This window comes from Camelina sativa, chromosome 14, assembly GCF_000633955.1.
Source record: "Camelina sativa cultivar DH55 chromosome 14, Cs, whole genome shotgun sequence".
Lineage (NCBI taxonomy): Eukaryota > Viridiplantae > Streptophyta > Magnoliopsida > Brassicales > Brassicaceae > Camelina > Camelina sativa.
This window is the reverse complement of record NC_025698.1, coordinates 28,939,629-28,956,600: the sequence shown is the minus strand read 5'-3', so window position 1 is coordinate 28,956,600 and position 16,972 is coordinate 28,939,629. Positions and strand designations below refer to the sequence as shown.

Here is a 16,972-nt window from a genome sequence, read left to right as displayed (position 1 = left end):
TTTTTTTTTTTATGGTTCTCTGTATATAGGGAAGGAGGCTGCTTGACATCGACTTCCCTGAAGGTCCTTTTGGTACTAAGGTTAGTCGATTTGTAGATCATCAGGAATAAATGGTGTTACTTTTAGATACTCTGCCTAATCTTGATCTTCTAATGATCTCGGAACAACATGATCAGATCTCTTAGAACTTAATGTCTGGTCATTCTCTTTGAATTGGTTCTGGCTGTTTTTTTCTTGCACCTACTTGGATCAACTTGTATCCTCTGATCTTTAGAGAGTTTGGTTTTGAGTCTTGTTGTATACCTTTCTCAACTGACCTCCAACTAGTATTAGTCTTTGCGGGGGTTGAGCACTTCTCTAATTCTCTTACATGGTTTTTACCATTTAGCATTTTTCTGATAACCTGGTTCCCATTTTATATACTTTAGATAATTAATATTGTGGAAGAGTTGCTTTAAATTTAGTAACTTGATTTTGAACCATGTGCTGTAGTAGGTCAAGTAAGCCTTTTTTACTTTGATACTTAACTGCTGACCTGATGATATATTCATTAGAAGTAACGTTGTTTCGAATGGTGTGATTTGGTTACCTAACCTTAGACCTCACTATTCATGACTGCTTTTCTTATATGATGATGACGAAAATTCTAAAGTCAGTTATGTGCCTAATTTAGATACCTATATATGTGCTTATATTTGGTGCAATCATCTAAATGATTTGTTAGGGTTGCATACTGTATTTTAACATAATCTCGATATATGATGTGCTATTATGACAGATTCTTGGTAATTTTTGGATGTTTGTTTAATTAGTACTTCAACAATATGTGACAAATTCTGTATCTTTAACATAATATTGATACATATTTTAGCATACTGTAATTTGGAGGTCACTGAGTTTACTATTATGACAAATTCTTGGTAACCTCTTGATTTCGAAATCTATAATTTCCAGGAATCTCCCGCTGTCGTAAAGTCTTACTATGACAAGAGAATTGTCGGATGCCCTGGTGGTGAAGGCGGTAAGTTATCATTTTGATGGCATATTTCTAAGTAGTTTTGCTTAGTCATTTGGTCGCTGATGGTTGTTTGATCCATTTACCAATCATGTTCTTTTATCTCCTGAAACTGCAGAGGATGAACACGACGTAGTATGGTTCTGGCTAGAGAAAGGAAAGTCATTTGAATGTCCAGTGTGCTCTCAATACTTCGAGGTTGGCTTTCAACACTCTTTAAGACTCATAATTTTTTAAGCCAAATTGCAAGAGATGAATTTTGTTGATGTTGTTTCGTTTGGCAGCTCGAAGTGGTTGGTCCAGGCGGACCACCAGATGGTCACGGTGACGATGAAGACCACCACCATTGATTCGAGTCTTTTTACTCAACCGCAAAATATTTTCTTCTATATTAGTGTGAGTGGAATAAATATATCTCGTTGGTGAGAACACTGGAATATGTTTTTTTGATCCTCGAGAGGACACCACCACTTTTATATGCCTCTAGGCTCTCTAACCCTTTTTGCGTTAAAAAAATCTCTTCAGACTTTTGTTTTTATGAATGATTCTCCCGAGTCAGAATCATTCCTCTCTTTTTGAATTATAACATATGGTGTTCACGGTGTGAATGTTTTTGTGGTGAAAAATGCCTAGAGTATGTTCTTCACCCCCTAAATCCCTAATTGGCTTGTCGGTCCATGCCGACCTACCGATTATCATATAACAGCCAATTAGCTAATACGGCTGTCGTTGATTTGCTTGACATTTGGCCTTAAATTATTATCATTCCTTTTAGTGTAGTACATTCTAATCATATCAAAAACCAAGTCTACATCCAAGAACTTTTAAGTGTTCTATATAATATTTGGTTTTTGATATGTATAATGTATGATAGAAACTAGATTTTAATCTGCGGTAAATTGCGTGCATATAATTTTTATTATTATTTATATTTTATATTGTATTTGTTTGTTAAATATTATATGTTTTTCTTAGAGTAATAACTAAATTTCTCAACCGTTTGTGCGGCTAATTGCAGAGCTGGCCTTTGACACATGCAGGTGAAGCACATGCTTGTGGTCTCCAAATAAAATAGTTAATATTCAATCATTTTTTCCTAAAAACTTCATTAGTTCTACTGGTAAAAAGGTAGGATGTTAGTATCAAATGTCAATGGTTCAAATCTTTTCAAGTATTCTTTGTGTTTTTCAAGTTTAAAAAAAAAATATTAATGTATAATTGGCTCCACAAAAAAAATGGGACTGTGGGCTTAATATTTTTAGAGAAGTTTTTGGCTAAATGTTTATATTAATTTTTTAACCCGCAATATACTTCATTACCATTTGTTTGTTATATTTAGTTTGTTTTGTGTAGTGTTTGAGATTTATTTTGATTGTTAATTATTATAACATAAAATAAGAGATCTAAATATATAGTAAGTCATTTATAAGCTACGATTAACTCACGTTTATCCTAATGATTTAATTATTTTACACAATCTTAGTTAAATCAACTTAATTTTTATATGTAAAATATTCTAATATTAATAATGTTGATAAATAATAAAATGAGGATTTAACCCGTGTTAGCACAAATTTAATGTTATTTTATTAATTCTAACATGTTCTCTTTATAACCCATCTACTATATAACCATATTATATAGTATTTTAAAAAAACTAATTTTACATATTTGTAATATTTTAAATTTTTTATTAAGTTTATATATATTAATTATAATATTTAAATAAATGTGAATCGAAGTTCTTCTTAGTTAAGAATTAAAGCTCACAGGTTTTGAAAAACAAAATAGGAATCAAATTGTTGTTCTTGTTTGCAAAGGATTTATAGATAGAATATCTTTAATACACAATAGAAAGTGTGATTAAATATATCATAATTTATGTTTTCCATATTTATTCTGTTGTATTTTTTTTAGTTGGAATGATATGTAAAATATTTAGGAAACAAAATCTGAAGTAATGTTATTTTTGGAAACTTTTAGGGGTTAATGTTGTAAATAAAATTTTAAATAAGTAAAACTAAAAGGGCATAACACAAAATGTACTTCAAAAATGTTAATATAGATTAACAAAAACAAAAAAAGTGAAAATCACAATTTAAACCTTCAAAGTGTCATTAAGTAGCACTTTAAACCTTGAGATATTTTCACTAACATTATAAATCTTTAAAATGATTTCACTAACACTTTAAACCTTAAAACTAACTTTTCTGTTTGTACGGCCATGAACGATGACGGGGCAATAAAATAGTTAAACTATGCTGGTTTGATTTAAAAAAAATCAAAGCAAAAAAAAACGACAATATATTTAGAAGATTCATTGGTTTCGGGTGAGAAGTCAATCGATTTGAATCAGAATCCAGTGGAGATGCATTTATTAAAATGATTAATAATGTGAAGAATAACGCCGTAAAAGTTTTGTCTACAATGAAGATGAACATAATTTTTTTAAAATCTTTTTATTTATTTATAAAAACTAAAACTAATTAAAAATTAAATTAAACCAACATAATTTAACTATTTTGCGTTGACGAATATTATTATTCCGTTATTTTTTATGGTGATACAAAAATAAAAGTTAGTTTTAAGGTTTAAATTGTTAGTAAAATCATTTTAAAAGTTTAAAGTGTTAGTAAAATTATTTTAAAGGTTTATAGTATTAGTAAAATTTTCTTGAGGTTTAAAATGGTAGTCAAAGTTAATGATACTTTGAAAGTTTAAAACGTGATTTTCCTAAAAAAAACGGGGAGTAAGAAATAACGTATGTGTGTGTATAAGGGAATAATGGAAACCGTCTCGAAAAAAGATATTCATACGTTTACAAAATATTATATTGTGTTGTTTATGCACCGTTCGAAAATTCTAACAATAAACACCTCTCTAGTATCGCAGTGAAGCCAGATTCGGTGTTACATTTTTTATTTTTTTGGGAATAAGACAAGGGAACGAAGATGCCCGAACCAAACAACAATAAAGAATATATAAAGGAAGAAACTCAATTTCCTTAATTGGTGAAGTACTTATTAAACAAACATCCAAAAAAATTTCTTATAATAATACCCAAAAAAAGGGAATATGAAAACAAGAACATACGACGTTAACATCAAAAAGCCGTCTTTTTTCTCCAATACTACGAAGATGTATTCCTAAAGCTTCTTCGCTATATGTTGTTTTCTAAGGCTAAAAACAATTGAATCAAAGACATTTTTTTCGAGCTTCCGACTAGTTGTGGGGTGAACAAATGTTTTCACAAAATATTCGGACCGAAACCAACGCAACCAAGTGACTCAGNTCAGAATCCAGTGGAGATGCATTTATTAAAATGATTAATAATGTGAAGAATAACGCCGTAAAAGTTTTGTCTACAATGAAGATGAACATAATTTTTTTAAAATCTTTTTATTTATTTATAAAAACTAAAACTAATTAAAAATTAAATTAAACCAACATAATTTAACTATTTTGCGTTGACGAATATTATTATTCCGTTATTTTTTATGGTGATACAAAAATAAAAGTTAGTTTTAAGGTTTAAATTGTTAGTAAAATCATTTTAAAAGTTTAAAGTGTTAGTAAAATTATTTTAAAGGTTTATAGTATTAGTAAAATTTTCTTGAGGTTTAAAATGGTAGTCAAAGTTAATGATACTTTGAAAGTTTAAAACGTGATTTTCCTAAAAAAAACGGGGAGTAAGAAATAACGTATGTGTGTGTATAAGGGAATAATGGAAACCGTCTCGAAAAAAGATATTCATACGTTTACAAAATATTATATTGTGTTGTTTATGCACCGTTCGAAAATTCTAACAATAAACACCTCTCTAGTATCGCAGTGAAGCCAGATTCGGTGTTACATTTTTTATTTTTTTGGGAATAAGACAAGGGAACGAAGATGCCCGAACCAAACAACAATAAAGAATATATAAAGGAAGAAACTCAATTTCCTTAATTGGTGAAGTACTTATTAAACAAACATCCAAAAAAATTTCTTATAATAATACCCAAAAAAAGGGAATATGAAAACAAGAACATACGACGTTAACATCAAAAAGCCGTCTTTTTTCTCCAATACTACGAAGATGTATTCCTAAAGCTTCTTCGCTATATGTTGTTTTCTAAGGCTAAAAACAATTGAATCAAAGACATTTTTTTCGAGCTTCCGACTAGTTGTGGGGTGAACAAATGTTTTCACAAAATATTCGGACCGAAACCAACGCAACCAAGTGACTCAGGAATGAAATTAAACCCATAACCGTAACGAGTTTTTGTCTTTGACCCTAAATCTAATACCAACACACAAGACAAAAGTCACACAACACAAAGGTTATTTCGTGTATGTATATAAATTTAATGATCATTTTTTTCTATCTAACACGAGTAACGTTCATTCGATCTTGAGTTATCTCAATAGTTTCTCTACGCAAAATGTGTTTGTTCATGTAAGAAACTAAAATATATGTAAGAAAAATAAACAGTTTTGGTAAAAAGATTTTCAATTAAAACTTTTTTTTTTGCCACCGTATGAACCCAAAACAAAACCTACCAAGAAAATGTAAAAATGTCATTATAGAATCGATTCTACCAAATATTTAAAAATGCTTAAAAAAAATATCTCAAGAAAACGAACGTTGGAGTTTCTATTCCCTTTCTATTTCCGACAAATCCCCATATATACCTTTAAAGTTCTACACAGCTTCCCCTCATTATATATTAATTAACTATCCTTTTCGTACATGAACCTTTATTTATTTTGTTCATATGAATCTTTAGAAAGTTTTTACCCTAACTCGGTAATGTGTTGCTCTAATAGCATTGCTCCAATGACATATTTAGTTGTTGTGTTGTCTGTGCTGTCTTTTTTTATTTTATTTTTTTGTTAATCTACGTAGACGATTTTAAATCTTGATCTAAGTCCTAAGACAAAGATGCAGAAGAGTTAAATCACTAGAGTACTTTAGATTAATATAGTTCTCTCGTGTGTGCTTAAATAATAACATTATTTATTTTGGATAAGTTTTTAAAATTAGTCTAAAAACTAATTAAGCATAAACAATTGTAGGAACCTTAGCTACCTTATTTTGGTTCACTAAAGTCTACTCAATAAAGGAATTAAGACATATACTTAGCATAATAAAGGCAATTACTCTAACTTAATGTAAAATGTAAAGTCACACAATTGCAGTTCTAAATCTATCATGTGTCTTAATTCAACACGCGCAACACCCATTTCTTAATCTATCATTTCAATGAAAATCTTAGTAATATGAGAAGTTTTGATACATAGTGTACGTCTTTAACTATATAATAAGATAAGAGTTTCATCCTAATCAGCATAATTGAAACGCATAAACTTACGTGCAATGGCCTTAATTAGCCCTTTAAACCTGCGAACAAGCAAACACTATACACCTTTAAGATACCATTAACGAGTTTCGAGCATTGTAGTGCGGAACGCATCTCTCATCTGTTATATCAAATTTAAAGCAATTCCAACAAAATATTTTTAATTATGTTAGAATATAAACTTAAATAAACGTTTTAACTCAACTTTTCTTATTTCGGCTGATTCTACACCCCAACTGAAGTTATTTTTTTTTTCGTAAGATAATGGTGGGGGTATAAATAGAGTTGACTAATTAACGATAATACGAAAATAAAATGTTTCCACTGTACAAATATATTAAATTACAAATTGTATGACCTTTGTAAGAAAATATTATTAATCTGATATACGACACGGCCATCTTTATGCAAAAAAGTTTAATGTCGTATTCCACTAGTGTTTGACTGTTTGTTCACTATAATTTAAATCAACCAAGTCCATTTCTATAATTATTTTCAGAGCTGACGACTATCATATTTAGAACCATATGTTCAGATATAGTAATCATTCCGTAAATCTCTAAGAGATTTTTGCGACTAAAGAAATATAATAAAATACCAAACAAGTACTTCCATTACAATTACAATTTCTGATTTCGATTAGAATAAGTTAAATTACTGACCCACAAGCTTCAAATTTTTATCAATCTATAAAATTTGGGAAAATTGAAATGATGGGTGATTGGGCCATGAAGAGTGGATACTATAGGTGACACATGCATTGTGGTGCATGTGCTCAGACCCACTCACCTTTCCCATTATTCTCTTTTCAGGTCACCTCTACAAAAACTTCTCCTTTTCATATATTTTAATGATCAGTTATGTAGGAAATAAAGATTATAAGTGTGTGTGATAGATGAATTCTCAGGAAAGTATAAGAACTAACTTTTATTAAGTTTTACTACGTATAAGAGGGGTTTTTAAGGATTATAAGAAACTAACTTTTTGATATTATCGCTATTGACAAGATGTAAATTACAGTTGTGATTTAATTGTAAAGTTAGAGTTTATTTTTGTGAAAAGGAAATTTTAGAGCTTAAATATATTCTATTGCAAAATGTTTTGGGTTTATAAAGTTTGGATTTCATAATTTTAGAGCTTATAATATAAATTATAAATATTAAAAACGAAGAAGATAAATAGAGTGTATACTGGATGGATAGTCACCAGAAACTTGTAAAAGTTTCATAAAATTATAAACTTGTAAAAGTGTTAGTGATAAAATATATATACAAGCGCTTTAAAGAATGAGGGTAATACAAGAGCTTCTTAAATCGGTTGATACAAGTGATGTTCAACATGTTCAGGATGATTTGGAAAGACTTTTTAAGGATTTATACTCTTATGAGATTGCCATTTACGACTGTTTTGCCATAGCGGATATGAAACTGTAATCATTAATATTTTCTTCTTGGATAAAAAGTAAAGTAAGTTTTGATGTCTTTTGTCATTCTATTTTTTTTTACTATGTACGAAATGTTCTCTACAACGGTTTTTAACGGTAGATGAATGTCCATGATTTTAAGAAAATAGTAGACTGTAGAAAAATCATGGGAGCTTTGAGACATTAAAAATATCATGGTAAGATTGATTATATACTTTCTAGAGAAATCTGGATGAAATCTAAAAATAACAAATATCTTGTAGACGATGATGATTGTATATAATTACACATGGCAAAATTTCAAATCGATAATATATATATATAGATATTACCAGCATATTTTTTAGTTATTTATATTCTACCAGCATATTTTTAAAAAAGTATCTAAGAAAATAAATAAATTTTCGAATGTTTTTAAAAGTTGTAAGTGTTCGAAAACTTATAAAGATTGCTACAAACTTACAAATATTTGTAAACAGTTTCACAAATACTTAATTGCAGTACACTTATGTTTTGCATTACTACTAATTCGTTATGAACTGTGCATACCTACTTTCAAATATTTGGTTGTCGGAACTTCAAAATTACTGTTTAATGTTTTCAAAATCTGGTTTACATAAAGGATATAATTTATCTTAAAATATATTACATGCAATTACAATGCATGATCCAGTTATTTTGTTTGTTTTTGTTTTCATACCTGTTTATTAATTATCATTAAAAAACAAATTAAAATCATTGTTATCGGTTGTGTATTCGATTCAAGCTTTGTAGTAGAAATTCAATTCTCTTAAATGGTTCGTTCTTAAAATTTATTAACATATATATTAAAAATCATACTACAAACTGATTTTTTAAAATATTTATATTAATAAATTTTAAGAAACGAACCATATAAGAGAATTAACAAACTAATTTTGTTTGTGAATTATTTTAATAGATTTGTGCGAAATGGGGCTCCTCAGTCCTTGATTCACCGGTACAAAGAAACCCAAAAGATTTGAATCTATTGGTGGGCACAGGGCAATAACCATTATCAATGACAAACAGAACATTACAATGAACAAAGCGTTGAAATTGATCAAAAAGATTTGTGTCTTTTTCTTCAATATCTTCTTCACCCCACCTGAAAAATTCAGGTTGGTCTCTTACAATTTTTTCAATACTTGCCATCATTTAGGTAGATCCAAATCTTTATTATATATCCAGTATCCTTAGATAAAACAAAACCCTTAATCAAAACTTAGTTTTTGTTTGCAAGATTTTCTTACAAAGTTTAGAATTTGGAGCTTTCTGGTTAATGGGTATCAATCAATCATCTAATTTTATTTTATTTTCATAAATAAATGATTGAACTATATATGAAGTTTGTCTTCTTTTACAATTCTGGATTATGCCTTAATGTTTCAGGTAAAAATGTGTATTGTTTATATATAGAATTAATATTCTTATAGGCGCAAAAGTTAATTTGTGTTTTTTTTTTCCTCCACCACTGCCCACAAGGCATTGATTCTCCCTCATGTTTTAATTTTAATTTTTTTCCCCTATATTCCAAAAAGATTTGTTTTTTCTTGTTTATAAAAAATGCCTAATTTTAATTTCTTTAAACTTATATAAGCACTCCTTTCCCACGGATGCATCCTCTATACGTCTATGGTTTTCTTCTTTCATTCCTTTTCTAGTAGTTTTGGTTAGCTGTTGTACACATTGAAGCATCCTATTGTGAATGATTCAGATTCACTTCTTTTCTTTTATTCCACATTTCCACATCAACCCTTTAATTTGGTGTATAAATACCCGTTGCCTTCTCATATATCTAGCATCATCACTTGTTTGTATTTTGAAACTTGAAAGCTCTCTCAGAAGATAAACTACAAAACCTTTAGAGGAGTCGGTACACTTGAACAACAAATGAGTTATTCTCATCAAAGCATGGGTTCTGGTTTGTTTATTTTTTTCTCTTCTTGATTGTTCATGTTAATATTATCTTGAAATGTTAGTGATTCTTGTGAACAATTTTTAACCATAAGATAGATTCCAGAGATTAATCTGGGATTTGGCTTGAAGTTTCTCTTGTTATCTCTTTAAAAAGACAAAGATATTCTTTTGCTTGAAACTTGTTTGTGACTCTGTATTTGGTAAAATCTTTGAAGGTAGTAGAAATGCAAGGGGGTACGAATTTGGAAGGACTTATGTTGTGAGGCCCAAAGGAAAGCATCAAGCCACTCTGGTCTGGCTTCACGGTCTTGGTGACAATGGGTCTAGGTAACACTCTTCACATGGCTTCTTTGTATATATTATGGTTCATTTTTTTCTGGGTGTGTGTGTCATAGAAGAATTAATCTATCAAAGTAACCTCTTGAAGCTTAGACTCTTGCATGGTGCTTCAACTTTTTTTTTTTCTTTTTTTTTTCATAAGCTTCAACTTTTTGGTGTTTAAATGGAAAAAAAAAGAAAAAAGGTTTTCGAAAGTTATTTTTTGGCATGTTCTCTAATACCAATTTTCACCTACAAATTTTATATATGCTACTTCTTTTTTTTTGCTCTCTTTAAAGTCTGTATGTAAATGTTGTGGCCTCAAATAAATAATTAATATTTTCCTTATACCTTTCTTCTCAAATGTCTTCAGTTAAGTTACATTAAAGTTTGTAATCTGAAAAAAAAGAGTTGTATATACCTTATTCATGGCTTTGAGGGACCACTAGCCTCACTTAGTTTCTAATGCTGGTAGAGATTTTCTCGTCTCATCTCTCATACTGAAAAGGATATTCCATGTTTTGTGTATTAATCAGAACAAACTCTATCTGAAACATCCATATATGCGTTTCTCACCTATGTCTCTGTTTTTTGCTACAGCTCATCTCAGCTAATGGAAAGCTTGCGTCTTCCAAATGTAAGAATCTGCTAAACATGTTCTGTTATAAATCTTTTTGGGTCACATTACATTATGTTGAAGTTTCTAATAAAAACATAAATGCTATTGCACAGGTAAAATGGATTTGTCCAACCGCTCCTACGCGTCCTGTTTCAAGTCTTGGTGGATTTACCTGCACTGCTTGTAAGATCAGTTCATTCGCTTGAAAACTTCAACAATCATTCTTTGTTGTCTAGAAACTGGAAAAATTGAATTAACAGTAGTTACATAATCAGGGTTTGACGTTGGGGAAATTTCTGAAGACGGTCATGATGATTTGGAAGGTTTAGATGCCTCAGCTTCACATATTGCTAATCTTTTGTCCGCTGAACCAGCAGATGGTAAATAATCCAAATTCATCTAAACCTGATTTTTCAAAATGCATTAATTAAAGCTAAGCATTGACTTTCTCTTGTGATTTTTGACAGTTCAAGTGGGCATAGGCGGGTTTAGCATGGGAGCAGCGATATCTCTCTACTCCGCGACTTGTTATGCTCTTGGACGTTATGGAACTGGCCATGCTTATCCTATTAACCTACGAGCCGTTGTAGGGCTCAGCGGCTGGCTTCCTGGTTGGAAGTAATTACTCTTCAAAGCCCTTTTATTATACAAACTTTTTGTTCTTTAAATTTTACCTTAATGCTGCATAGTCTTTCTTTATTTTTGTTTTTACTGATAGAAGCCTAACTTAAATTTGTAGGAGCTTAAGGGGAAAAATTGAATGTTCATATGAGGCTGCAAGGCGTGCTGCCTCGTTACCAATCATACTTACACATGGGACTTGTATGTGAAAAACAAGTTGCTTTGTAAAATATATATATTTAGCTTTCCCGTTTAGTAATGTACGCGCTAACCTGACCTTTACCGATTTTTGTGTGTGTCACAGCCGATGATGTGGTTCCTTATAGGTTTGGAGAGAAATCTGCGGAGTCTCTTGGCATGGCTGGATTTCGACAAGCCATGTTTAAACCATACGAAGGGTAATTAAACATCAATAAACAAAAATATGATTTGATTTAATCATTTTTTTAGACATACTTATAAGGAGTTTTGGGATTTATATGTGCTAATGTGCAGACTTGGTCACTATACTGTTCCCAAAGAAATGGATGAGGTTGTTCACTGGCTTACAACGAGGCTCGGGCTTGAGGGCTCACGCTAATATTTTACAAACTACGATGCATCTAGCTATATAGGTGATACGGTCGACCATAAGAACAAATAAAAACAGGGAGCACAAAGGAATTGGTGGAGAGCATGAAAGAATTAGTGTAGACTTGAGATACTAGTATGTATAATGGTTGGGTTTCTTGGGGGTATATATGTTGTTCAGGGTTCGTCTTTTTCCCTTTATGATTTCTTCTGTCGTTTGTTCTTTTGTCCATGTTAGATTCTTGATCTTGAATAAAAGGGGGTTTTATCAATGTTTTTAAAACCGGACCAAAAAGTGAACCGGTCGGACCGGTTGAACCACAAGTCAATTAGTTTATTGATTTGTTTACATTTTATGAATATAACATCTATTTTTCTATAAATATATTAACAAAATATACATATTTAAGTACTAAACAACTAAAATTAAATTTTTAAATGATTAGATAAAATAACTAGTGATTCTTATATAAATAATAACATTTATTTTTAATTTGGCTTGAATTTGAAGTGTGACAAAAATAAAATATTTTTATTTGAGACCGACCTACCGGTTCAACCACCGGTTCATGGATTTTTAGCAGGGTTTTCCGGTTCTTTGCGGGTTTTTATTTGTTCGGTTTTTAGAGGTAACCCGGACCGCGACCCCGTACGGGACCGGTCATTCTACAAGTGATGATGCTTTAATGGGTCACTAATGGGCTGCAAATTATTGGTAAACATGCCCAATAAGGTAGCAATTAATAAGAAGCAGCGGAGGGAAAAAAATAAAATGTTCATATGAGGCTGCAAGGCACACTGCATCGTTACTAATCATACTTACACATGGGAGTTGTATGTGAAAAACAAGTCTCTTTGTAAAATATATATTGTCAGTTTCTCGTTTAGTAAATGTCCGCGCTAAGCTGACCGTACCTTTACCGATTCTTGTGTGTGTCACAGCTGATGATGTGGTTTCTTATAGGTTTGGAGGGAAATCTGCGCAGTCTCTTGGAATGGCTCGATTTCGACAAGCCATGTTAAAACCATACGAAGGGTAATTAAACATCAATGAACACAAAAATGTGCTTTCATTTAATCTATGTTACATGGAAACTCTTTTTAAGGTGCGTTTCCAGTTTCCGAAACGGAAACTCGTGGAAACACGGAAACCAGCTATAGAAACATGATTCCTAAAAATCTTTATTTGGAAACATGATGGAAACTCCGTTTCCGTTTTGGAAACACGACGAAATTTTTTTTTAGCTTAGAAACTTAATAAATAAAATAATTTAGAAATATAGTCATAATACATATAAATATATAATATTATTAGTGTTTTAATTCAACTATTTAATATTTATATTTTGAAGTTGTGTTGTTTCAAATATTTATTTTTATATAGGTTTTAATGTTTGGTATTTTATTATGTACATACATATATATCTAGATATATACACATGCGTTTCCAAAATGTTTCCATTTCTTAATTTAATCATCTTTTTAGACATATACTTATGAGGAGTTTTGGGATTATATGTGCTAATGTGCAGACTTGATCAAAGAAATGGATGAGGTTGTTCACTGGTATACAACGAGGCTCGGGCTTGAGGGCTCGCGCTAAAATTTTACAAACTATGATGCATCTAGCTATATAGGAGGTTTGTTCGACCATAAGAACAAATAAAAACTGGGAATATGTATATTCAGGGTTCGTTTTTCTTAATTTGTGATTTATTTTGTCAGTTTGTTCTTTTGTCCATGTTGGATTCATGATCTTGAATAAAAGGGGTTTTATGCTTTTTGTTTTTGGATTTCCCAAGTTCTCTCGATATCTAATTCTAAGACTTCTTAATCAATACTATAAAAACCCCGCTTGTAAGATATAGTTGGGAGAAAGACATTAGTAATAATTAATGTCTTCTAAAATTTAATTAATTTAAAACTAATAACATTGTATATAAAATTTTAGTGACCCATGTCAAAGGAAATATTTCTGAGAACATGGGAGAGGATATGGAATCTTTGAGTTTTGCTGCTGCTTTGTGGTTAACCTTGTTAAAGATGAACCAGACAATGGTAACCAATATTCATCTACAAATAACATGCGTAGTAATTTAGATGTTAAAAAAAAAACGTAGTTTAATAGTGTGCATCAAATTTTTCTCTCCCAAAACACGCGATCCCTCTCCTTTCACCTCCACCTTCGCCGATTTCGACGTTGGCCCCCGCCGGTCCCTATGGCCAAGAAAAAACTTAAAAAACCCCCAGCGACCTCCCCACTGGAGTAGCTTCTCTTTCGTCCCCTCCTAGCAACCCAGCACCGCCTGCATCCTCGACAGCAGCTGGTGTACCCACCTCCTCTAGATCTACGGAGTTACCTGCAACCTCTTCGGTCTCGGCTAACCGCAATGTTACCGATTTGACAGCCGGATTTGGATCTCCAATTGTCGAAGTTCCAGCTACTGTGGATGAAATCTCCTCAACAGTACCTGTAAGTGTGTCTGAACCCAAAATTGGAAACCCTGCCGATGAGGCGACCTCAGATCCGTCGACGGACAAACTTTCCCCAAAGGTTACAGACAACCCCACCAGCAAATCCGACTTTCCATGGAAGAATCTTGTCAATGGAAACTCGATTAAGATGCAAAAACAAGGTACTCCATTCACCCTTGAATCTGGCGAGGCGTGTGTTACAATACCGAACGCAGTGATTGAAAGGAACAAGAAAGCTTGGGATAGCTTCATCTTAGGTCAATTTTATGAAGACCCTCCTTCGAGAGGCGCCGTACAAGCAATAGTAAATGGGATTTGGAGCCGCCAACGTAAAGACATCTCGGTCTCAAAAATGGAGGGCAATTCGTTCCTCTTCAAAGTGCCGTGTCCAAACGCTCGACGAAGAATCCTCAGTCAAAATCTTTGGCAAATCGATGGCCAAACCATGTTCGTGGCCAAATGGTCCCCTGAGGTTCAACACTCAAAGCCTGAACTAACAATGGTACCTGTTTGGTTAGAATTCGTGGGTGTTCCGCTTGAGTTCTTCAATAGAGAGGGTCTTCAACACATTGCTGGTCTTGTGGGGCACCCAGTTTGCCTTCACCCGCACACAAAGAACCTGATAAACATCGAAGTAGCAAAGGTCTATACAGTGATTGACCCTAGAAAACCTTTGCCTGAGGCGTTGAATGCACGTTTTGAATCTGGCCAGATAAAGCGTATTTAGGTTTCTAGTCCTTGGTTGCCTTCCCTTTGCAGTCATTGCAAAAAAGTTGGCCACACGGTGTCTAGATGTTCTAAAGCTCCTCCTACATGTACCGCATGTGGCTCGGTGAAGCATTCAACCTCAGACTGTCCTCGAGCAAAGAAGGAAAAGCAATCTGGTAAACGACCCATCCAAAGCCAACTTCCCATAGTTGGTAAGGTTGTCGTGCCTGCATTAGCAACTACAAGTGTAGCAGAAGACTCACGTAACTAACGGACTGAGGTCCACGTATCTTCTCCAACCCGCATCCTAAAAGCTCTGGAAGGACCTAAGGACAGCTTTGACCCCCAAGTTGGAGGTCAACACGGTTCCCAGTCTCAAGCTAAAGCCTCCAATAAATCTTACCCTTTAGGTTTTGATGATGGACAGCTCTGTATAGATCTTCGTGACAACCTTTTCACGCATCTGTCCCCTAAAACTAATGGAGCAGGAAAAGTCACGGAAGATCAGGGTTTGTCTGAAAACGATGTCTCCTCGGACAGCCTATCTGAAGAGGATGACAATCCGGAAGCAGACCCAGACCGTTTTTTGAAGGTAGTGTCTAAAAAAATGCTGCAAAAGAATCACCGAGGAGCTAGGGCTAGAGGCCCTTTAATCCTCTTATATCCCTCTATCTTTATGGATATTTTTTGCTGGAATGTAAGAGGTATTAACGATAAAATAAAGCGTAGATGCTTACGGAAGTGGTTGAAGAGTAATCAACCGTTTTTTGGTGGGATTATAGAAACCCATGTCAGTCAAGCGAACTCACAAGCTATAGTATCTCGTGTGTTCCCAGGCTGGAATTTTGAAGGAAACTATGAGTTTTCAGATCTTGGTAAGATTTGGTTAACATGGCCCCCCTCTGTTCAGGTTACTATCATCTGCAAATCTCTCCAGATGATCACCTGCCTAGTCAAGCTGCCTTTTCGTCTCTGTGGTCTATGCATCCTCCACCTGTAGTGCTTTCAGGAGATCATTGTGGGCTGAGATAGTAGACCTTTCCCAGAATTCTTCTATCTCAACAAAACTGTGGACCGTATTGGGGGACTTCAATCAAATTTTGTTGCCTCATGAGCACTCTAACCCTGAAGTTCATATTGTTCCTCCAGGTATGCGCGACCTAAGTCAGTGTTTGCTCACCTCCTCTCTGACTGACCTCCCTTATTGTGGTAGTACCTTCACCTAGACGAACAAACATAGTATTGGTCTAGTTGCTAAAAAGCTGGACAGAGTTGTGGTAAACGACGCATGGATGGCTGCTTTTCCCACATCCCTGGCTGTCTTTGGTGAGCCCGCTTTTTCGGATCATAGCCCTGGATGCGTCTTCCTTGACTGTCAAAGGCAGAAGCGTAAGAAGCCTTTCAAGTTCATGTCTTTATTAAACCAAAATCCGGATTTCGGGCCTCTTATCAAGGTCTGGTGGGATGCTCTCCGGCTCGATGGGACTCAAATGTTCAAAATTTGAAAGAAACTGAAACTTCTGAAGAATGTGATAAGAGACTTTAGCAAGGAGAATTACTCTGGAATAGAAAAGAGGGTGCAGGAGGCTTATGCAAACCTGCTTGCTTGCCAGCAAGAGCTCTTAGCTGCACCATCATCTGAGAGTGTCAACAAAGAGAAAGAAGCACATAGGATTTGGAGCTCCCTTGCTCTTGCAGAAGAATCCTTTTTAAGGCAGAGAGCGCGTATCTGCTGGTTAGAAGAAGGAGACAAAAACTCCAAATTTTTCCACAGGTCTATTCTTACAAGGCAAAGTCTTAATGAGATAATTTTCCTCTTAGACGACAATGACCAGGTCGTGGACTCCAGACAGGGAATTCAGAACCTTGTCGTAGATTTCTACAAGGGTCTGTTTGGAGGTCAAAGTGCGCACTCTTCAGTCTCAATTTCAGAAATATCGCCC

General features: G+C 33.3%; 2 protein-coding genes across 3 annotated transcripts in view; both read left to right on the top strand.

The window, feature by feature from the left end:
• Nucleotides 1-1,601, top strand: part of LOC104742772 (cytochrome c oxidase subunit 5b-1, mitochondrial) — a 3,164-nt gene extending 1,563 nt beyond the window's left edge. The window contains exons 3-6 of the mRNA XM_010463817.2: nt 30-80; nt 955-1,021; nt 1,134-1,213; nt 1,300-1,601. Of these exons, the coding sequence (XP_010462119.1) occupies nt 30-80; nt 955-1,021; nt 1,134-1,213; nt 1,300-1,365 (264 nt within the window). The 3' untranslated portion in view covers nt 1,366-1,601. The remainder of the gene's footprint in view (nt 1-29; nt 81-954; nt 1,022-1,133; nt 1,214-1,299) is intronic.
• On the top strand, nt 9,060-12,118 carry LOC104742771 (acyl-protein thioesterase 2). Of its 2 annotated transcripts, none has more exons than XM_010463816.2 (9): nt 9,060-9,084; nt 9,934-10,045; nt 10,637-10,673; nt 10,769-10,838; nt 10,931-11,035; nt 11,123-11,273; nt 11,395-11,477; nt 11,581-11,674; nt 11,772-12,118. In XM_010463816.2, exons 1-9 carry the CDS (start codon nt 9,081-9,083, stop codon nt 11,854-11,856), a joined length of 741 nt encoding a protein of 246 aa, XP_010462118.1. In that variant the 5' UTR covers nt 9,060-9,080; the 3' UTR covers nt 11,857-12,118. The 2 variants fall into 2 exon arrangements, with proteins under 2 accessions (XP_010462118.1, XP_010462117.1); XM_010463815.2 differs by lacking the exon at nt 9,060-9,084 and adding an exon at nt 9,345-9,722.

Bases quoted from the DNA above. Each gene is read 5' to 3' on its own strand.
- LOC104742771 (XM_010463815.2), top strand. From the start codon at position 9,692: ATGAGTTATTCTCATCAAAGCATGGGTTCTG. The intron at 10,046-10,636 runs GTAACACTCTTC...TTTTTGCTACAG, and splicing joins CTTGGTGACAATGGGTCTAG to CTCATCTCAGCTAATGGAAA. The intron at 11,274-11,394 runs GTAATTACTCTT...TTAAATTTGTAG, and splicing joins GGCTGGCTTCCTGGTTGGAA to GAGCTTAAGGGGAAAAATTG.